The sequence below is a fragment of the Haliotis cracherodii genome, unplaced genomic scaffold (genome assembly GCF_022045235.1).
Source record: "Haliotis cracherodii isolate W230 unplaced genomic scaffold, xgHalCrac1.p SCAF_15, whole genome shotgun sequence".
Lineage (NCBI taxonomy): Eukaryota > Metazoa > Mollusca > Gastropoda > Lepetellida > Haliotidae > Haliotis > Haliotis cracherodii.
In genome coordinates, this window is record NW_027266270.1 from 8,311,338 (window position 1) to 8,334,653 (window position 23,316).

The 23,316-nt window shown below is 41.0% G+C and overlaps 1 protein-coding gene across 1 annotated transcript; it reads left to right on the forward strand.

The window, feature by feature from the left end:
- Positions 1-35: 35 nt before the first annotated feature.
- LOC139462229 (2-hydroxyacyl-CoA lyase 2-like) lies at positions 36-22,631 on the forward strand. Its single transcript, XM_071243823.1, has 16 exons — positions 36-176; positions 1,961-2,014; positions 2,340-2,444; positions 4,244-4,322; positions 5,213-5,304; positions 7,244-7,382; positions 8,355-8,466; positions 9,628-9,728; positions 11,384-11,493; positions 11,676-11,799; positions 12,539-12,633; positions 13,263-13,417; positions 15,250-15,387; positions 18,474-18,648; positions 19,365-19,463; positions 20,211-22,631. Exons 1-16 carry the CDS (start codon positions 36-38, stop codon positions 20,394-20,396), a joined length of 1,905 nt encoding a protein of 634 aa, XP_071099924.1. The 3' UTR covers positions 20,397-22,631.
- The last annotated feature ends 685 nt before the right edge of the window (positions 22,632-23,316 follow it).

Here is a 23,316-nt window from a genome sequence, read left to right on the forward strand (position 1 = left end):
CTTTGTACAGCAATGTCAAGGCCATTTCCTTCAACATGGCGTCATGGGATCGCTACTTTGGAGACTTGCAGAAGAATTTTACAAATTTTGCAGTTCCCGTTAGCTTGTCAGCTGCTACAATCGGCGTTGTCTTCTTGCTGAAACGTTTTGGGATTTTCTATCAATGGTTCCATAAGGTGTGCCTCTTAGCCATCCGTGATATCACAGAATTGTTTATAGAATTGAGAATATTTAGATTGTGAACTTTGTACCTTAGTGCTGTCCGTGTCCATCAGACATGTTGTCTATGTCATGTCTTTTTGAATATAGCAATGCGTTCTTACATCTTACATGATTTTTCAAAAGTTAGCTGCTTTGGTCAGATATTGATATGAAACTGAACATTGAGAGAAAAACTGTTGTGGTAAAACTAGTTTGATCTATTGACCTGTTAAAACTTATTTGGCACTTGTCAAAACTTGCAGAACCAAATTATTATTTGACGAAAAACAGCCACATATTTTGGATCTTTATAATTCAATATTGTTTTCTTATGGCCTTTATTAGCTCAGCTGCTGGTTGTGGCTCTAGCTTCACAGACCTCTCATGCCTCTTCTAACTTTAGGGTTAGCTAGTTGTGTTAAGGTTTGAGTCATTTTCCCAAGGCAAGAAAGTTAACGTTCAATAAAAGTCCTTTTTCCAACATCAAATGACTTGAGCACCTTGATTAAAAACATAAAAGGGTTTGAAAAATATCTGTCAACTCCAACTTGACGGTAATAGGTTGCAAATCCTGCAATCGACCAAAATCTGCACAGCATTTGATGAGCCAGATGTCAATTTCGTTACATGATTTGTGAGTGAACTATTTGTGGACTCATTTGTCCAGTCAAAATATAACTCTAGCTTAGTATGGCAAGGATGGAAACTGGACATTTTATCATCAGTTAACTCCCTTGCCTCGGGAGTATGGATAGGGTCTATCCTCAGCCCCTGGACCACATTTCAGATCAAATGTCCCTTTATGATCCATAGGGTTCGGCCCCCAAATAATAAGGAATTTTCAGTACTAAAGAAAGCATGATGGGGAAAGAGTCATCACTTAAATTGTCTTCAATATTTTTTTGTGTTGAAATAATTGTAAAGACATGTGTGCATACTATGTAAACCCATGTATCAGATGTATGCAAAATGTGCACACCAGATGGTTTTGGTTATAATTCCTTAAACGCAAGAACATATGTGAAGTCACTTCTTATAGATATATATGTCAACAATAATATCTTCACAGACTGCTTGGTTAGCCAATCGAATGACATGAATTCACTTGTAATTTATTTATGATTAAATCAACCTATTCCACATGTTTATATCTCATAGCAGTTTTCAAAATCAAAAGATTTGCTGCTATAGTATTTGAATATGGGGACCCACCTTGACTTTCATGCTAACATTCTATGCCAGAATAGTGTTTATATACATATGTAGGAAGTTTCAGGACAACGAATGAACATAGAGGCCTGAAAATAGGGAAACCAAAGATATATACTACTCAAAAGAAGTTGAAGAACACCCTATTCTTTCATATTACTATAGGGGCAGTCAGGTAGCCTAGTGGTTAAAGCGTTCGATTGTCACGCAGAAGACCCGGGTTAGATTCCTGACATGGGTGCAATGTGTGAAGCCCATTTCTGGTGTCCCCCGTCGTGATATTGCTGGAATATTGCTAAAGGCGGCGTAAAACCGAACTCACTCATATTACTATAGTTAATCTGTCATAGCATACATATATACTGTAGCATATGTTGTCTTGTTCCCTATTTTCAAGCCTCTATACTGTCATGACCTGACAGATTAATGATAGTAATATGAAAGAATCAGATGGTCTTTAAATTCTTTTGATTAGTGTGTATCATATTCATGTGATATTGTTTTGAACTGTTCTTTATTTGTCTCACTTATGATCATGATGATATTGTAGGTTGATGCACAAACCAAGAGAAATGGTGGAGACATAGTAGCAGATGTTCTGAAGGTAAATATATGATCATGATGATGTTACCATGGTTATACTTACAATCTCTACACCATTATGACCATGTTGCCATGGTTACACTTACAATCACTACACCATCATGAGGGGAGAAAACAAGAACACAATGTAGGCATATGTACAGATTAATCCTGCTTAGGTAACTCATGAAATATGAATGCTGTTTTTGTCAAACTTGTTATTTATGGTTGAATATTCTTGTAGTACTGTTCTATCATGGTTATGATGTCATATTAATCTAATATTGCAGATATTCCAGAAAATACAGAACTTGGTGACTCTATCTCTGTTTATTTGTTTATCCCAGGAACATGGAGTGAAGTATGTGTTTACTCTGGTCGGCGGCCATATTTCCCCCATACTGGTGGCCTGTGAGAGGCTGGGAATACGGGTCGTTGATACAAGACATGAGGTTTGTTTATAAACATATTAACAATCATTTATTACTTGCCCGTGAAGAGATCAATAAACGTACAGCTGTATTACACATTGTGTTATACCAAAGCGTGTGTTAATGTACTGTTTTTCCAGTGGATCTCGCAGCAAAATTCCACAAATTACATCATAGAGTATTGTGACGTGGTTGTAAACTTTGTGGTGCGGGGCCCATTCCACAAGGCGATCGTACTGTAGCGCAACGAGTAAGTTGAAGTATGTGAGTTACGATAACCTTAGCGCTTCGATAACTTTGTGGAACAGACGCCTGAATTCTAAAGGTGGGCCTTTGTATGGTATTAAATTAATACGTGTCAACTTTTGACATGTTTGAAGTATTATTCTTTTAAACTCAATTGGATTATGCTGTGGATCGTTTAGGTGTCTGCCTATTCAGCCTATTCAACTATTCACACACGGCAGTGAAATTCCAAAAAGAGTTATAAATGTCAAGTAATAAATAAAATACTAAACTCGCCCCCGTGTAATACAAATTTTATTAAACTTATACCAGAACTATTCACTGTTTCATAAAATCGGTTTTACATGGGAGCCCGTTTAGTATTCTATATGTATACACAATAAAGTAGCAGAGCGTTAAACACTTTTACTTTTGTATTTAGTGAGCATAGTACATGTTAATATATGTTAGTGGCAGTGATAGCAGTGAACAGGTTTTTTCGTGTAAGTGGTTATATCAGAAACAAGTAGTATTGGTCTTGGGCGTGAGTAGTTACCATGGTAACAATGGCAATTGTAAATTAGGTAAATTATTGAAAAGTTGACGGTACATTGCAATAGATTCTCAAAAATAATAACGGTAAGATAAAGGAAGTAGGTGAATAAATAAAACAAGGAGATGGTAATATCAAATAAACAAATAAATAAATATTTGTATAAATGATCAAATTAGATAACTAGAGTAGACTGAATGAGAATAAATTATTAGATCAATAATAAATGGGTCGCTTCATGTAAGGAAAAGAGATGATTCTTGAAGATAAGGCTGAACAGGTTCTAGTGGGAACAGGTGTTAATAGTTACCGTATTCGACGTAATAAGCGCCTACTCTAATAAGTGCCCACGGCGATATTTGCTAATATATGGGCTAGTGAACAATCCCAATTAGCACCCCTTCCGATTGATCAATGTACACAAGACCTATTTATTTGTGTATAATATGCCTTCATGTGTAATATGCACCCTCAATTATGGGCAATTAAATGCTGGAAAAATATATCTGTCGTACATAAACATTTCAGGCTGTCAGCATAAACCAGGAAATTAATCTTTTTTTCACACCAAAATGATATTCTAATAAGAGCCCCCTATTTCTAAGTTTGAGAGCGCCCTGGGTGCTTATTAAGTCGAATACGGTAATAGATAAGTAATATGAAAGTTGTAACAGGGATGGCAGAATCAATAAATATACAGTTATGTGTATTAGTTAGACTGAACATGCCCTGTAGGAAATCCCAGGTCACTCTTCCCATGCTTTAACCGGATAAAATGAGGGCTGGTTACCCCATGGGTAGAATGTGTCCCCACCACCCCAATGCTAGCTGTAAGAGGCATCCAATTTGCGAACTTTCGGGATTCCAGGTTAGAATTGGAATCTTGATTGATTTGAGTGATCAGACTCAGTGACTTGTTTGACTAGTTTTCCTAAATTGCATTTTGTGTTTGTGATACGAAGTGAAAAGGAAATTACATAAGCCTTATTAGCTCCTATTCTCATTAGAGGAAATATTGTACTGTTGTTGTTTTATCGGCCAGGTGACGGCGGTGTTTGCGGCTGACGCTGTTGCCCGTTTATCAGGGACAGTGGGAGTTGCTGCAGTAACAGCAGGACCAGGTACTTCACAGTAGTCACACAGATCAGTTTTAGCCTGCATATGTGTATGCTTTAATAGTGGCCATATTGACAACAGCTTACGACTCAATGAAGTCCAACCTGTCCTAGTGCATGCATGAACCCTGCCAGTTTCACACAGAGTTACACTGTTCATACGTTGTAAGGGTAGCGGTCACTTGTCTGAGTAATCGCTGGTTTCCCTCACCGTTCGTACGTTGTAATGGTAGCGGTCACTGGTCTGGGTAATCGCCGGTTTCCCTCACCATTTGTACGTTGTAACGGTAGCGGTCACTTGTCTGAGTAATCGCTGGTTTCCGTCACCGTTTGTACGTTGTACTCCTAGCGCTCGCTGGTCTGAGTAATCGCTGGTTTCCCTCACCGTTTGTACGTTGTAATCTTAGCGCTCGCTTTTCTGAGTAATCGCCGGTTTCCCTCACCATTTGTACGTTGTAATCATAGCACTCGCTGGTCTGAGTAATCGCCAGTTTCCCTCACCGTTTGTACGTTGTAATCGTAGCGCTCACTGGTCTGGGTAATGGCTGGTTTCCCTCACCGTTTGTACGTTGTAATCGTAGCGCTCGCTGGTCTGAGTAATCGCCGGTTTCCCTCACCGTTTGTACGTTGTAATCTTAGCGCTCACTTGTCTGAGTGATCGCCGGTTTCCCTATAACTGGAACCTGGCCATGTCTTGATGCGGATCATCACAATAGCATCTGCACTGCCAAGCAGCCGTATGTATTCACTCATGAAGGAGGAACGTTATGTATACAAGAGTAATAATCATGCAGTATACCGAACACGCTTTCAGGAAGTAAATACATAAAATGATCTACACTATTTGCATCAAGAGTCATGAAGACATGATGATGATCGGGTGGATTGTTTTCCAGGCCTCACCAATACTGTGACTGCTGTCAAGAATGCCCAGATGGCTGAGTCACCACTTCTCCTCATAGGTGGCGCTGCTGCCACTCTGTTAAAGGTAACAACAGCACTTCTACATCTCCTTTTGGCTACACGTCATGTACATACTAATCTCTTCCTCATACATGTCAGCTCCAAATATGTATACTTTCGTTAAGGTTTCCAGATCAAAATGAAAAACAGTACTGGTTCTCGAAAACTTGAAAACATGCCAGTGTTTGTTGTTCACATAAAATATGTACTCTAAATCTTGGAATTAATGCGTCTCCAAATTAATATGACTGCTGACCCCAAGCCAAAAATGTGACTCAAAATCAATGCGCACTCCCCCACCAATACATATCCTTACCTTGATCCAATCAAACAGCAAATAGCACCACTTATTAGCACTGAGTCAAGCACTTCCTTACTAACTATAAACAGTGTTTTCCTAAAAACAACACACAGTATATATGTTTATTCTGTTGAATGGCATTAAGGAAGTTCAAAGGCAATAAAATAATTGAACCAACAACAGTTCACAGATTGGAGTGGTCAATGATGCCAAGTTGGACACAAGTGGGTAGAATTCAGGGCTGTACCCCTATGCCCTAGACTAACATCTCGTCTCTGAAATGAACATACCGTACAGAAAAAAACCCAGTTGTTCAATTATCTTAAAAAAAATATAATAAAAGGGAGCCCAGAGACTCTTTTCATTTGATACTGCAGTAATCTAGACTTGCCAAACATTATAGACTTGCCAAACATTATAGACTTGCATGGGCTGTATTTGATATATTTGTATCAGGGTCTGTAAGACAGACTACCTATGCCCCAAATGATCCCATTGATGATCGATTGGATTCATGTCTGGGCTTCAAGAGTATCCATGTTCTGGAGATAGTCAGTCGGGGTCGGGCATTGTTTTCCATTATGACAGGACGAGTGGCAAGTGCATGGTTATCAAAACAACGCACAACAAAACCTTCAAGAATGGTACCTTTGTCCATTAAATGTCCCCTGAACTGTGACCAAATCCAGTTTACAATCACAGGAGCAAGTTCCCCAGACCATCACTGAGCCGCCACCACATGTCATTGTTTCCTGGAGGTTTCACTGATGATAAAAATGTTCCTCTTGGCCTCTAGACACGAGGCCTACCATCAGTGTGGTGCAATAAAACCCGACTCTCATCAGACCAATGAATCCTGCTCCAGTGTGCTCAGTGTGGCTACCATTCAAAAGGAAGATGATGTGTCAACACACAGTGTACCATTTGAAAATCTGCGCATTGAAAATGAACTCGGAATTTCGCTTCAAATGTGGTGGTGCGATACTTTTGGAGAGGTGTATATTTACCCCATCGGTGCTGCTGTTTTCTGTGTAACATATGACCGCCTCAGTGGTCTCTTGGTAGAGTGTGCGCCCGGAGAGCGGAAGGTCCGGGTTCGATCCCCGACCGCGTAATACCAAAAGACGTTAAAAGATGGTACTTATTGTTACCCTGTCTGGCGCTCGGCATTAAGGGCTAAAACAAGGACTGGTTGGCTCGGAGTCAGTATACTGTGTCTGAGTGGGGTATTCATGTTAAACTGTGGCATGGTATCTCAGTGAGCTAGCACTATAAATAGGCATCAGTCTGGACTAGTACAAGCAGCCACACACACATAAACACATACACTTGCATGCACGTCGCTATATAAGTGCAATAATCTTGGCCGCGACGTTAAACCCCATTTCACCTCACCTATATTGAAAATGAACTCAGAATTTCGCATCAGAAGAGGTGTATATTTGCTCCATCTGTGCTGCTGTTTTCTTTGTAACATGTGTAATAGACACAAGCAAATGTGGACTCGCATGTAAATTATTGGTTTTTGGTCAGGGGACGTTTATTGGAGCAGGGTTCCAATATGGCGAAACGGTATTCATGTGTCAATTTTATGAATTTGTACTCTTCCATTTTCCTCGTTTTAGCATGTTTTGTCTCATTGTAGGTATGTTGACAATTTCAGGGTCGTGGAGCTCTTCAAGATATAGACCAGATGTCTCTATTTAAACCTTTGTGTAAATATTGTGCGACAATAACGAAGATCCGAGAGATCGTTCCCACTGTGCGGAAAGCACTTCAGGTGGCCCAGTCTGGAACTCCAGGTAGGAGTTGTCTCCCTTATTAGTGTCAGGATCCAATGGTCATGAGTTTGAATCCCACCTTGAACTAAATCAATGTTCTTCCTATAAATATACAGCACCATTGTGTGGCTTCACCATAATAGTAACGACTTATAACCTGATTGATGCTCATTGGGCTTTCCTTTCACATATGGATTGCTTCCCTGGTGTGGTGCATAGAGCCTTTCCCCATGAAGGGGAATGTTGGTAGTTTGAACCACTGGTTGCATCATATCAAAAGGTACCCTGCCTTTTGCTAAATTAGCAGTAGTCTTATTTTATTAGACAAAAACACACAGTAATCTCTGCAAACAAAACAATGCCTAGCTAAACAGGAAATTCAAGTAAAATGGTACAATGTATTTTACTGCCCACAAGATATGAAATAGTCCTTGTCTACAAAACTTGTACCCCAAAAATGGGGGAGGCACATTATACTGAAGTGCACACTATGCACTGTGTTTATATACTTTATTTTGTGATGTTATGAACATGTTTAAGAGGAATGTTGATGACAAACTGTTGACAAAGAAGTATTATGAGAAAAAGTAGTGCACAGCCTGGAATATCTTAAATGCTGCAAGACATCATGAACATCTGGATTATTATTGGTCTTCAGCAACCCATGCTTGTCGTAAGAGGCGACTAATGGGATCTGGTGGTTAGGCTCGCTGACTTAACAATGCTTAAGTTAGGTTGATGCATATCATCATATTCCAATTGCATGGATTGATGCTCATGATGTCAATCACTGGATTGTCTGGCCCAGACTCGATTGTTTACAGAATGCTCTCATATAACTGGAATATTGCTGAGTACAGTGTTAAATAACATACAGAACAAAACAAACCAAAATGTAGGAAGGGGTTGCAAATTATGTAATAAATACTTACCTAATCTGTTATAAATTCAGCATATTTGATGACACAAAGTTCTTGTTACAATGTCCTCCAGGGCCAGTGTTTATCGAGTTCCCCATTGACACACTGTATCCCTACGCCATGGTGAAGAAAGAGATCGGAATGAAGGACAAGGCTGGCGGACTTGTACAGAAAGTGATTAACTGGTGAGCTTCATGTTTAGTTCATAGGGATTCCAGGTTCCAAGTAACCTATGCGTGTTTGCTTACTTCAACTGGGTTAGGAAAGGTCTTCAACACCCGATGCTTGGAATAAGAGGCGATTAATGGGATCGGGTGGTCAGGCTCTGTGACTTCCTAGATGCATGGGGGCAGTCGGGTAGCCTAGTGGTTAAAGCGTTGGCTCGTCATGCCGAAGACCTGGGTTCGATACCCGACATGGGTACAATGTGTGAAGCCCATTTCTGGTGTCCCCCTCCGTGATATTGCTGGAATATTGCTAAAAGCGGCGCAAAACCATACTCACTCTCTCTCATGAATGCTTGTCATCATGACATAATTGCGTGGATCGATGCTGATGCTGTCAATCACTGGATTGTCTGGTTCAAACTTGATTATCTATTGACTGCCATCACATAGCTGGAATATAGCTGTGAGCTGTGTTAAACAATAAAGAAAATAAAAAACCTTGACAGTGTGAGATATTGCCCATGAAATCAAGGGGCACAGGTGGCCCAGTCATCTAAGGCGCTGCAATTTGCTGTGCAGAGTTGCATCCCTTGGGCATGCCAGAAACCTTTGATTTTGGGTTCGAATCCCAGGTCACCCCAATGATGTTTCTTGGTTGTCAGAGCCATACTCATGCTCTTGAGTCTGAGACCTGCATCACTTCGGGCTTTCCTCCCACATTAAGCTGACACCCTATGTTATAACTTGAATTCTGTTCAAAGCGGTGTTGAAACACAACTCACTCACTTATCAATCACTGGTTTGTCTGGTCCAGGAGTGTGTTGTTTTTATAAAGGCCAAACGAATATAGCTGGAATATTGCTAAATGTGACATTAAACAATGTTAAGAACAACAATCATTTCATTTTCTAGTTATTGACTGACAAACTGATATTATAATGGACAATATAAGTGCAATGACTCTTAAATTGTATTTTGTTAAATATATATCTTTTTATTCCTTGCCTACTATGTGATGTACAAATGACATATTTGAAAGGTTTTTATAATATTTTAATATATTTTGAAGTACTTTTTAAATACAAGTGTAGCATTGTTTGAAATGTAAATGTCACCAGTGATAATGTGGTGGCACAACAATGGAGTTTATTTTGTAAAATTGATTTTCCATCATTATAGGTATTTACAAAATCATCTTAATGACCTGTTTGCTGGAGCATTTGAAGAAAGGGAGATGACTCCCTTGAAGGTGGAGAGGCCCATGGCAACTAGATCCCAGAGTAGGTTGTGTTTCTTTCATACATGGCTGCTAGGTACTCCTGTATTGAAGTTTAAGGGTCCTGATGAGAGATATGAAGGTCCGGCCAAAACACACAGTAACATGTCAAACTTTAGATTCTTTAGAATCAGTAATAATATCTATCTTATAAGAAACTGCATCTCTTCAAACTACCGACAATAATATTAAATAAAGTTCCTTCACTTCAGTATCCATATACATATCAAATTTGTATTTTGCGTTCAGTCCATATCAGATGTTCAGAAAAGAATTTATACAAAGTGGAAAGTCCAAAAGGACCCATTTAATAATTCTTTGAACAAATTAAATAGGACCACACATTCACATTCATTTCACAATACTCATTAATAATAGATTATAGAAATTGTCGCCATGTCCTTACAGTATATTGAGACATTTTACTGAATAATTCATCTTTATCTTGTACTGTTGTGGGGACTACAAGTCAGACTAGGTCCCCAGTACCTCATCATGCCTGTGGTAAGAGAGGAGTAACGTATGGATAAAGTGGTACAGACCTGGGACGAGGCTGATAGTGTGTCACTGTGTACTGTCAGCATGCCTGGATCATCTTGATGTTTTTATTCACGGGTTCAACTGGTCCAGACCCAATTACTTACAGGCTACTCCCACTCACTCACTCACTCACTCACTCACTCACTCACTCACTCATTCTCACACTCACTCACTCTCACACTCACTCACTCCTCACTCACTCTCACTCTCTCTCACTCACTCCTCACTCTCTCACTCACTCTCTCTCTCTCACTCACTCACTCTCTCTCTCTCACTCACTCACTCACTCACTCACTCACTCTCTCTCTCACTCACTCACTCACTCACTCACTCACTCACTCTCTCACTCACTCACTCTCTCTCACTCTCACTCACTCTCTCTCTCTCTCACTCACTCACTCACTCTCTCTCACTCACTCACTCACCCACTCACTCTCACTCTCTCACTCACTCTCACTCTCTCTCACTCACTCCTCACTCACTCTCACTCTCTCACTCACTCACTCACTCACTCATTCTCACACTCACTCACTCTCACACTCACTCACTCTCACTCTCTCTCACTCACTCCTCACTCTCTCACTCACTCGCTCACTCACTCACTCACTCACTCACTCACTCACTCACTCACTCTCACTCTCTCACTCACTCACTCCTCACTCTCACTCTCTCTCACTCACTCCTCTCTCTCACTCTCTCTCACTCACTCCTCACTCACTCTCACTCTCTCACTCACTCTCACACTCACTCACTCTTCACTCACTCTCTCTCACTCACTCACCCGTCGCTCTCTCTCTCACTCACTCACTCTCACTCACTCACTCTCTCACTCACTCTCACACTCGCTCACTCCTCACTCACTCTCACTCTCTCTCACTCACTCACTCACTCTCACTCACTCACCCGTCGCTCTCTCTCTCACTCACTCTCACTCGCTCACTCTCACTCTCACTCACTCACTCACTCACCCACTAACTCACCCACCCACCCACTAACTCACCCATCCACCCACTCACTCACTCATTCACTCATTGCTGACTCCAGCATTAAACAATGTTCACACACTCTTCCACCCAAGTATACCTCATCATCATGTGTTTTCAATGTGTTTGTCTCCAGTACAAAAGAGTATAGAGATGTTGTCCAGAGCCAAGAAGCCCGTGATTCTGCTGGGAAGTCAGTCCACCCTGCCTCCCACCCCAGTGGAGGACCTGAAGAAGGCCATCGAGGTGAGATGCTGCAGCTGATGAACGGCTGGAAGTGTTCCTTATCACACATCAGTAAAATTATCTGAAAGAGGATTTTGACATCTGGACCTCCCTTTTAGAAATGCTGGATCCGGCCTTGATGTGGATGATATTTGTATAGATGTGGTTTTAAATGTGTGTACACGTATCTGGCATTTTTCCAGAGTTTGGGGATCCCCTGTTTCCTGGGTGGGATGTCCCGAGGGCTGCTGGGAAAGTCGAGTGAGATCCAGGTCCGTCAGCACAGGAGGGATGCTCTCCGAGAGGCTGACGTGGTTGTCCTGGCAGGTAGGCACAAACTGTGGGTGTATCATCTTCCCAAGGCAAGGGCATTAACTGACTGTAAAAGTCCAGTTTCCACCCTTGCTAAACTAGGCTGGAATTTTTGGGCTTGATCCATGGGCCAGCAGTGGCTGTTATGAGTTATGTCCCTTCGATGTCCCTCCTTTGACCTATAAGATTCCACATCTCATATCACTTGCATTTGCTTTCAACAAATGGCGGCACCCAGTCAAGACGATCAGATCGATTATAGAGATCCATATTGTAATAAAATGGGTTTTACTTTGCGAAGTGCATCAAATCACTTGAGCACCTTGATTAAAAGCATTGAGAGATTTGGAAAATATCTGTTGGCGTTGAGTTGGTGGTACACATCCTTTACAAATCCTGCAATCAATCGAAATGTGCACAGCAGTTGACAAACTGAATGTCAATTTTTTTAACGTAATTTTTATTGGACTATACATAGACTCGTTAGTCCAGCCAAAACATCACTCCATAATTGCAGCCTAGTTCAGCAAGGCTGGAAACTTGACCTTAACAGTCAGTTATCTCCCTTGCCTGGGGAGGATGGTGGTATATAACATAGGAAGAATGTCATTGATTGAGGAGACGCACCTGAGGGTCCACAGCAACTGGTTATGGTCAGATGGATTCCTTTATTATCTTGCTTTATGAGGTCCTGTGGCCCTTGTAAACTGGGAGAGGTATTATTCAAGACTAACAATGATTTTCAACTTTGCAGGTGCTATCTGTGATTTCCGCCTTGGCTATGGACGTGTTCTTAGCCGCCGTTCAAAGATCATTGCTGTGAATAGAGACAAGGATCAACTCTACAAGGTGAGCCTGGATTTCATTTTTAGATTGCTGTTACATTTATTGGTCTCTTATTAAGGGCTAATGCTCTTAAATTCTCTCAATTAATATGCAGGTTTTGCTGTGTAAATGTCTTACCCTCTGAAACTACAAGACTTTTGAAGCTGAACTTTGGAATGTATGTTTCATCTTTAGATGACATCATAGCTTTTTCACAAGTGTAGAATTTAGTGTTAGTCCTCAGTACATTTATGCAGAAAATGTTGCCATAAAAGGCGACTACGCTTGTCGTAAAAGGCGACTAACGAGATCGAGTGGTCAGGCTCACTGATTTGGCTGATGCATGTCATCGATCCCAATTGCGTGGATCGTTGCTCATGATAATAATCACTGGATTGTCTGGTACAGACTCGATTATTTACAGACCACCGTCATATAGCTGGAATATTGCTGAGTGCGGTGTTAAACAACAAACCAAACCAAACGAAAACTGAATGTCAGAGCTTTTGAGTGGCTTTCCTTGTTGACATTTTACACTGTTGTCTTCATAGCAAGATGAGATGTATTGGTCTCCATTATCAGTTTTATTATCGTCACTTCTAAAACTTGAAAACCTCCAGCAGTTATGCTTGATGTCTCTTTGTGTTTTGTAGAACTCGGACATGTTCTGGAAGCCGACGCTGGCAGTCCAGGGGGATGTTGGCTCGTTCATGGTGGAAGTTGCCCGGGGGATGAGAGGGTACAAGTGTGATCCTGACTGGGTGAAAACCTTGAGAGACCGGGATGAAGAGAAGGAGGTAGCCAACAAGTAAGTACGGAGACATGTATCTAGTTTGTTTGAAATTCAGTATTCTAGAGCAAGAAGAAAAATCTTTTCCCAAGGGTCTCGTTACCCCTCCCTCTATTGAGAATTTTATAAGACTTATGTCAGCTGAAAACGAACAAATTATTAAAGGCTTAGGTAAATTTCCCTCCCAAGTCATGAACATCGAAAGGAAACACAGTGTGGAACGGTAAATCATTATTAAATCTACTCAGCATGCAAATATATATACAGTATATTTCCATTGTATCATGGGCCGTTGGCCTGAAGTACCGAAAAAATTTGTCTGTCTGTCTGTCTGTCTGTCTGTCTGTCTGAAATTCTGAAAAATGTTTCCGAGAGGAACAAATATACTCATCAACAAAAGAAACCCAATACCATACATGTTGGTTATTATATGAAGAATTACTCATATTCAAGAGATACTAGATTGGTTTGATGCAGAAACAAACATACTTGTATGATGTGTGAATCAACACACATGAAAGCATCACAAGTGACGTCATAGACCCATGATTTGAGATGCACCATTTTGTCTTGTGCAGGATTAGCATGTAAAGTTTGGAAATCACATGCTGCATTTCATAATAAGATAAAGACACACTGTGGTAACACTTGACTGATTGTTAGTTTTGTCATTAAGCGGTAAACATTGGAAACATCTCTTCTTAACGTACATACTTCTCTATATGTTTCTATGGTTAACATTTTTTTGCCGGTGAGTATATAATGAACATTTCAAGTGCCAATATTCTAGCATCTGCTTTCATACCAGTTTCTGGATGTTCTCAAATGTGAAATGCTGCATGACCTTTGCAATATACTCAATTCTGATTAATTGGACAGTGATCAAATTAGACTAAATAACTATGATTTTTCAGCCAGTGTACTACTTAATATGTACAGTTATACGCACTTTCCTGCCTCTGCCTAGCATTTTTTATTTGTGGTTTTTCTCGACACCGTGGCAAAACGAAGTATACATGTCCAGACACATGATACCACATCTAAATCTCATTAAAATCAGACCTCAGTTCCCGCTACCGCTAAACAAAGATCTGAGGACATCCCATTACAGGTCACGTCAGAACGACCTTTCATCCGACCAATCAGAGCATCGCTTACCAGATTATGAAAGTGACAGTCAGAATGTGATTTCTGATCATGCAGCCTCGAAAACGTTAACTCCGAATGATAGTTACGGGTTTAACGACTGTATCCATACAATCTAGACCATCTATTAGCCATTCCAGAATGTTCTTTTGTTCAGGTTTCAAATTTGTAATCGAGAATTTGTCAAAATATGTTTCGAAGCGTAGTCGCCAATTTGAAATTAGTGCCGTAAAGCACGAGAACGCTGCCTTCTGATTGGTCATTCCATGGTCAGTCAAAGTTCGCGCAAGATCAGTCTGACGTGACCCGTAATGGGATGTCCTCAAATCTTTGTTTAGAGGTAGCGAGAACTAAGATCTGATTTTAATGAGATAGCCTTGTGTCATCTATAATAACATACATATAGTAGGTTTATTTGATAAATGATATAAGATTTGGAAATTCTTTAGATCATATGTCATGCATTAATTCAGGAGCATGACTGGTGTATTAAGTGTTAACTGACGTGGTGCACAGTGGAATGTAACAACCATGTCAGTTTTCAGAGTACGTGAGTCGGATGTTCTTGTACATCAACTATTTAACTGAATGAACTGTGCCACAGAGATCACTTGTCATCAAGCTTGTGACTTCTGCGCTGGTTAAACACTTCAGTGACCACCTGTTTCCAAGTGAGCTCATTGGTTTCACTGTCTGGATTCCAGGCAGAAGGCAGAGGAGATCCCAGACAACCACTTGAACCCCCTGAAGGTGTTGATGACGGTGGAAGAGGTCCTCTCTGACGACGCCATCTTGGTAGCGGACGGCGGAGACTTTGTGGCCACGGCAGCATACATCCTCAGGTAGGTGGTTCCACTGTATTACTGAGCAGAATTCATCCACGTGTATTTCTCATGCTGATGTGTCCGTTATGTGAAGAGAAGTTTTGTTATGACAGTATATGTCCCAGTTGTCCTTGGGTAAGATGGATCCCAATGCTTCTTGATTCTCGTGCTTTAGTGGGACTTGGGACCGCCTCCGTGGTCTTGTGGTAGAGCGTCCGCCCAGAGAGCGGAAGGTCCGGGGTTCGATCCCTGGCTGCGTCATACATAAAGACGTTAAAAGATTGTACTTGTTGTTACCCTGTCTGGCGCTCGGCATTAAGGGCTAAAACAAGGACTGGTTGGCTCGGAGTCAGTATACTGTGTCTGAGTGGGGTATTCATGTTAAAGGGCAAGTTCACACGGAAATGAACCATTTTTTCTTGTACTTTTTCCACATTAAAAGTGTTAACATAGAAGTGTCATAGACAAAAATATAAAAACATCATATTTAATAAACATATTTTTTGCACTAAAACGATTCATATTTTTCACATTTACCAAGTGTTCTATTTCCATAACAAAAACACCATGGCTTATGCCCCTTGCAATATGACGTCATTGGTGCCAATTGATAAACATTATGACGTCATCATGCTTTGTTAGAGCCGCTTCACGTGGGGTAGGTACAGTTTTGTGATTCTAGCATCTCAGATGCCAGCCAGAATTGTGTTATGCTGAGACACCACTGCGCCGGAGTGTGTCGTAGACCATGTTGTTTTACCGCAAACTGGTCCTTGATATCTTTTGCGTTGAGAATAGACAGGGACCCAGTTGAATTGGCACCAATTACGTCATAATCTAAGGGGGATAACTCAGGCCTATTTCGCTCGTAAAACGAAGGCCTCAGAACGGCATATCACTTTCACACTATTGTGAGCTTCCTACTTTCACTGTGAAAAAAAATGAGTGTATATTTTCAAACACAGATACTTACTAATTCTAAAATTGCGTTTTGTTTAGAAAAAGAAAGAAAGTGATTTTTGCGTGTACACTTCCCCTTTAAACTGCGGCATGGTATCTCAGTGAGCTAGCACTATAAATCGGCATCAGTCTGGACTAGTACAAGCAGCCACACACACACCTACACGTGCATGCACGTCGCTATATAAGTGCAATAATCTTGGACGCGACATTAAACCCAATTTCACCTCACCTTTAGCAGGACTTGAAGTGAGGATTGTAAGGTTACATGTGACTTGTGCATGTTGTACTTAGATAGAATGGATCATTGGTTGTAGTGTTCTGTCACTGATATGTCTTGTCCAGACTCGAGTGCTCACAAGATTGCTAATCCATGCATAAATGTAACTGCTAACCAGTGGCAGGAAATACATGTACCGTATTCGACGAAATAAGCGCCCAGGGCGCCCTCAAAATTAGTGTGAGTGAGTTGGGTTTAACGCCGCTTTTAACAGTATTCCAGTTATATCACGGCGTGTTAGCTTAATGTGGGAGGAAAGCCCGAAGTGATGCAGGTCTCAGACGTTTACCACTTCGGTGAAACCCACGAGCACAGGTATGGTGCTGACAAACCTAGAAACATAATCGGGGCGAACCGGGATTCGAAGCCACAATCATAGGTTTCTGGCGTGCCCAAGGGACGCAACTCTGCACAGCGAATCGCGGCGCCTAAGACGACTGGGCCAACCGTGCCCCCCCCTCAAAATTAGAAATGGGGGCGCTCTTTTGGTGAAAAATCATAAATTTCGTGGTTTATGCTGACAGCCTGAAATGATACAAAAGAAAGGTCTGTGTGTATTATACACGACAGATATATTTTGCCAGAAAATAATTGCCCATAATTAAGGGTGCATATAACACACTAGTGTGTATTATACACGAATATATACGTCTTGTGTACATTGATCAATCGGAAGGAATTGGGATTGTTCACTTGCCAATATATTAGCAAATTATTAGCGCTTATTAGAGTGGGGTGCTTATTACGTCGGATACGGTATGTTGATTTCAGGACTTTCTTGCATATTTGCTTAAAGTTCCTTCTCCGATATTCGTCGATAATTGATCGATATTTAGTTAGCGATTATTGATCTCTCTGATCTATATCGATAGCCAGCCCTAGTAACCAACTCTGAGTTGCGACCTGGCTGTCCTGATGTGTCATCATACCCCAACAGCATGTGACAATCCTTGTAGCCGCATCATCCTTGTCCACACTTTGCCGATCATGTTGTAATTCCCACTTCCCCTTCATCAACACTTCACAGTATATGCTACAGCTACGTTCCTCCATCACCCGGGCGGTCGGGTAGCCTAGTGGTTAAAGCGTTTGCTCGTCACACAGAAGACCTGAGTTCGATTCCCGACATGGGTACAATGTGTGAAGCCCATTTCTGGTGTCCCCCGCCGTGATATTGCTGGAATATTGCTAAAAGCGGCGTAAAACCATACTCACTCACTCACTCCTCCATCACCCATGACTACATACATGTACGACCACCTTGTTTTGTAGTAGTGAAATGTGTCTATTTTAGTCTGCTATTGAAATAAGGCCGTTTATGACCAACAAAGTCAAATGAGCTCAACTCTGTGCATAAACTTTGTGTGAAACGTACCCGTTGCAAGGTCATGGCTTAAGTTGCAAGAGAAATATGTGTTTGTGGGATGTATTCTGAGTGCTGATTGGTCTGAGCACATATTAGCTTCTCTCTCGCTGGAATCCGACCATGACTTGATTCAATGGTTGCCAATAGCGACCAAATGACATAGAGGCTGTGTGTATTCACGGGGGATGTTCCATCATGACATTGTTCCATCATGACATCATTGATTGTGAGAAAATACCCATCTGTGCATAAAATTGAATTGTCCAACAATGCCATGGTTGGATTTAAATTGGGAGTCATCATTATTAAAATACGGGTAAATACTTTTAAAGCTTGCGCATTTCATCATCATCCTTAAAGAGGCTGTACATAATGTTGATATCTCATATGAGAAATAAACGACTCATGGTCGTTGTTAATCGCCCTTCATGGTTTATTCTCCCATGGTGTTTTATTGTATGATAAACAACGACCACAAGTCACTCACTCCCCTTTCAGACCTCGTGGCCCGCTGCACTGGCTTGACCCAGGAGCATTTGGGACTCTGGGCGTGGGAGGAGGGTTTGCCCTGGGAGCCAAGCTGTGTCGCCCCGAGAGTGATGTGTGGGTTATTTATGGAGATGGGACTGTGGGCTACAGTGTGGCTGAGGTCGATACATTTACAAGACATAAGGTATGTACTAGTTACCTGCTACCTCTCCATACCCTTTGAAAAGTGTACAAACCCACTCTCAGCAGATCCTGCACAGCTGAGGGGCACTAATCCACCCAACAGAATTCTGAGTCTTGCGCAAATGCAGTTCTGAACACACGTGTGTCGGGTGCCCGCATCTGCTGAAGAGTTGATGGATTAATGAGAACAGATTATTTTTTCCCAACTACACGGTTGGCACAAAAAAAAGTAATGCGTTACTGGTCTCAGTGCGTTGGGGTGAGATGTTTTCTCTGTTCTCTGGGAACAGAACAGGATGTTTCCACTACTATTCTGAAGGGAGAGAGAGATAAGCAGTTAGTATAAGTCAGTATAAATTTGTTCTGAAATTGAAGGAAGAAGGAGTGACCATCTCCTGGAACAGTCTTCAGAAGTGTTACAAACAGTGATGACTGCCAAATTCTTTTCTCATTGTTGTAATGTAATTATCAGACTTGTAAGGCCACTAAACATCAACTAGCTACAAATTCTAAGGACAAGTGAATTAAGGTTTACACCTACTAGTGTTTGAAAATTCGAATTTCTTAGGCTGGGCACCATGTATTGCTTTGTCATATGACAAGCACTGTTTTTCACATTACATTATAGTCTATACTCTTGGAATTGAACTAAATGAGCATGTCCGTGTTGTTTAATGATGGTCTTTTGTGTGATACAGAGTAGCATTTCTGTCTCAGGTGCCTGTGTTGGCCCTGGTGGGGAACGACGCTGGCTGGACTCAGATCGCCAGGGAACAAGTGCCTATGTTCGGGAGCAGTGTGGCCTGTCAGTTGGCGGTAAGAAACATTGTCTGTATGATCGGATTCGAACCATGCCCTGCTACATACTCCCCAGAGTGAGTGAGTGAGTTGGGGTTAACGCTGCTTTTAACAGTATTCCAGTTATATCGCGGTGTGTCAGCTAATGTAGGTGGAAAGCCCGAAGTGATGCAGGTCTCAGAAGCTTACCACTTCGGTGAAACCCACATGCACGGGTATGATGCTGACAAACCTAGAAACATAATTGGGGCGAACCCGGATTCAAACCCACAATAATAGATTTCTGGCGTACCCAAGGGATGCAACTCTGCACTGTGAATGGCGACGCGACAACTGGGCCACCCATGCCTCCTAACCCCCTACCCCCAGAGGAAACAGAGATTTCTTTTGCTCAGATTGTTGAGCACTCCCTTGTCCCTTGTTGGGTGCCAATGTAGCGGCCATAATATTTCCGAGTCCTATGATGGGATACCAACCATGGACCTTCTGGTACAACGTCAGATGCCATGTCCATATGACCAAAGAGGTTAACCCCGTCAAGATGTCATCTGTGAGCATGTCTAAAATCATTGTGTTAGAATTAGTATTTTGCTTTGGCTATAAAAAAAAGGAAGATCTCCCAAAAATACAATTTTTTCCAGTTTGCCTGTGTTTATCATGTTTATCCATGTCCAAAGGCAAGATCTGCTTCAGTTGTCTGGGACCAAAAAAGTAGTCTTAATTTAGACTAGCAGTTGAATGAGGGGACCTTATTTCCTGTTTCAGTATTCCGACTATGATGTGGTTGCCGAGGGTTACGGGGGGAAGGGCTATCGTCTGGACCGAACGAACGAGGACAACATCAAGGAAGTGTTGGAGAGAGCTCTCAAAGACTACAGGGCTGGCAACACTGTGCTCATCAACGCCCTCATCGGGAAGACCAACTTCCGCGAGGGCAGCATATCTGTATAATGCTCAGTATTCATACAGCCGGGAACAAAATGCCATATGGGTGATACTCTTGTTAATAAATGGTTTACAAACCCTAAAATTTGTGGAAACAAGAAAAATCTATAAACACTATTTTGTTACTTTTCCAAATGCAAACTTGATGTAAAATAGTTCAAAGCAAAAATAGGTTCAATGTGCATAAAAGTGCAAGACTGACGAGATTGACTTGCGAACATGTTCGTATAACTTTATGCAGGTCAGAAAAGAATCTGTTTCGTTTCTATTTTCCTTCTCTGACCATCCAGGGGTCCTCTTGCACAAAGCGATCTTAGCACTACAGTGATCATAAGTCCCATTCTTTAACACTGACTTATGATAATCATAGTTCTAAGATCGCTTTGTGAAACGAGTCCCAGGATTTTAACAGAATTTGTAAACGAAGAAATGAAAAACAATTTAGCCAGTAGGAACAAGTGTCATAGAGTTAGAAAATATTTTCAATTTCACTAGTTTTTGTTGTTTAATGCCACACTCAGCAATATTCCAATTATATGACGGTGGTCTGTAAATAATCAAGTTTGGACCAGACAGTCCAGTGATTGAGATCATGAGCAGCGATCCACACAATCGGGATACGATGACATGCACCAACCAAGTCAGCGAGGCTGACCACCTGATCCGGGTAGGCGCCTCTTACGACAAGCATAGTCGCCTTTCATTTTGTCCCCAAATATGATCGGCTAAAGAGTAGTCTTCTACCTTATGGTCAGAGTGGTAGGTATCTCAGTGGGCTGGCGCTGGCACTATTAAAGTGGCATTAGTCCAGACTAGCGTGCGCGCACCCACACCCACACCCAAACACACACTACTACTACTACTACTACAAGAGTGCTGTAATCTTGAACCCCTTTCTACCTCACCTGTACTCTGATCATGGGTTCCAATTCTATTGTGAACCAATTTTGAACATTGGTTTGTCGACAGCCTACCCGTTACCATGGATTTTGCAAGTGTCAAAAATGTAAATTACAATCCGTGACACTATGTCTTTCTGCCTCGCACATTAGGCTGGTGTGATAGGCCACAAATTTCAAGAGCCGCAGTCATGACATATTATTTGAACACAACCAAGATCAGTCATTAATTCATTTCAATATCTCTTATCCACTCAAATCTACGTTTGTGTTTGTGTTTAATTTTTATAAATCGCTCAAATGACCGTGTAGTTACGCACGTCATGTCAAGGTACATTGTACATAAAGTGCATAAAGAGAGCCGTCCGTGTCCGGGTTTTTCATAACTTTGACACGTCATTATTTATTAACCAATCACAGCCTTGGTTGCACATTAGTTTCGTTACAAGGCTGGTTTGGCTTTGTAATGCACTGTCATCGATCGATAATGTGAGTAGGTCAGCGATCGGACCAATTTTCTCTCCCGAAAAACTTAAAATATAACAACATTTATTTAGATTCTACATGTATAACATCCAGTCGTTAAATAATTCAGACTACTTTGATTAATTTACACAAAGTATTTTTATTTTTTTACGCATGCAGTTTGAATCATCGTACACGATCAGTGTTACATAGATCTACATGTCCCATGCCACTGTGAAATAATTGCGCCACTGTTCCATTCACTACCATCATTACGTAATGTGAACCTCAGCAAGGAATATCTGTACAACGCTCTTTCCTACGCCGCGGGGTCAGTTTCTTGGACACCGATGACAGCGGTATATCGAGGGATCACTGTATGTATCAAGGCAATATCTTTTGTGATGGCTATTCCTGTGTCTTATTCTAATATATGGAGTAGTACTTTCTGGAAATTATCAGTCTAGAGATCCTGTAGTTTGTTTTCATTGAATTGATTTTTTTTTCTATGAGTGCTTATTGTTTGTCAGTATGGCTGTGACACATATCAGTTAACAGTTTTATTGTATATATATTTTTGAATATTTTTGTATTAAACGAGAAATTGTGTACATAAAAATATATATACTACCCAAAATAAGTTATAGAACGCCCGATTTCTTTTCAAGAAATCATGGCTGGTGTTTATTGCAACACACAGCCTTCCAATTGTGGGTGTTCTTTAACTTGTTTTGTGTAGTATAGTTTCAAAACAAATCATTTGATACGAGCATGTGAAGAAAGAGCTATTTAACATTCCTATGCAATGTCTGAAACATGTTTTCCTTTATCTACGCAATTAGCTACACACTTACACGTCAATAAAGTATTAAACGATTATATTTTGTGTCCATTTTGTTAATAAACTGATGACATTCTTTTCTTCAAGATTCAACCATAACTTTGGCCAAGAAGGCAAAGGAAAGATGTATGGCTTAATATGTTTTGTCAGCTATACTACTCAAAAGAAGTTTAAAGAACACCCAATTTTTTCATGACTATAGTTGATCTGTCATGACATTATAGATTAAGTACAAGAACTACAGTCATATTAAAAAAAGTGGGTGTTCTTCAGTTAGATTTGGGAAGATATTAAGTCTATCCCTAAATTATAGTGAATACCAGGCTGAACAAAACTATCACCATCTTCTTGAAAACAAATATAGGGGGCGGTGGGGTAGTCTAGAGATTAAAGCGTTCACTCGTCACGCCAAAGACCAAATTTCGATTCCCAACATGAGAACAATGTGTCAAGCCCATTTCTGGTGTCCCCCCCCGCCGTGATATTGCTGGAATGTTGCCAAGAGTGGCATAAAACCGTACACACTCACTTCATAAAAATATGACAAAGTCAGATTTGCTTAAAATGTATTTAATAAACACCTATACACCTGTGAAAATAAAGGTGGGGTACATCTGGATGTCTGCCCTACCACATAACATAAATATAACACTGAAACACTGAAGATGTAACAGACAAAACTAAGACTGGCATGTAGTGACAAAGGAACAATGAAACTGAT

Bases quoted from the DNA above. Each gene is read 5' to 3' on its own strand.
- LOC139462229 (XM_071243823.1), top strand. From the start codon at position 36: ATGGCGTCATGGGATCGCTACTTTGGAGACTTGCAGAAGAATTTTACA. The intron at 8,467-9,627 runs GTGAGCTTCATG...CCATCATTATAG, and splicing joins GTACAGAAAGTGATTAACTG to GTATTTACAAAATCATCTTA. The intron at 13,418-15,249 runs GTAAGTACGGAG...TCTGGATTCCAG, and splicing joins GAGAAGGAGGTAGCCAACAA to GCAGAAGGCAGAGGAGATCC.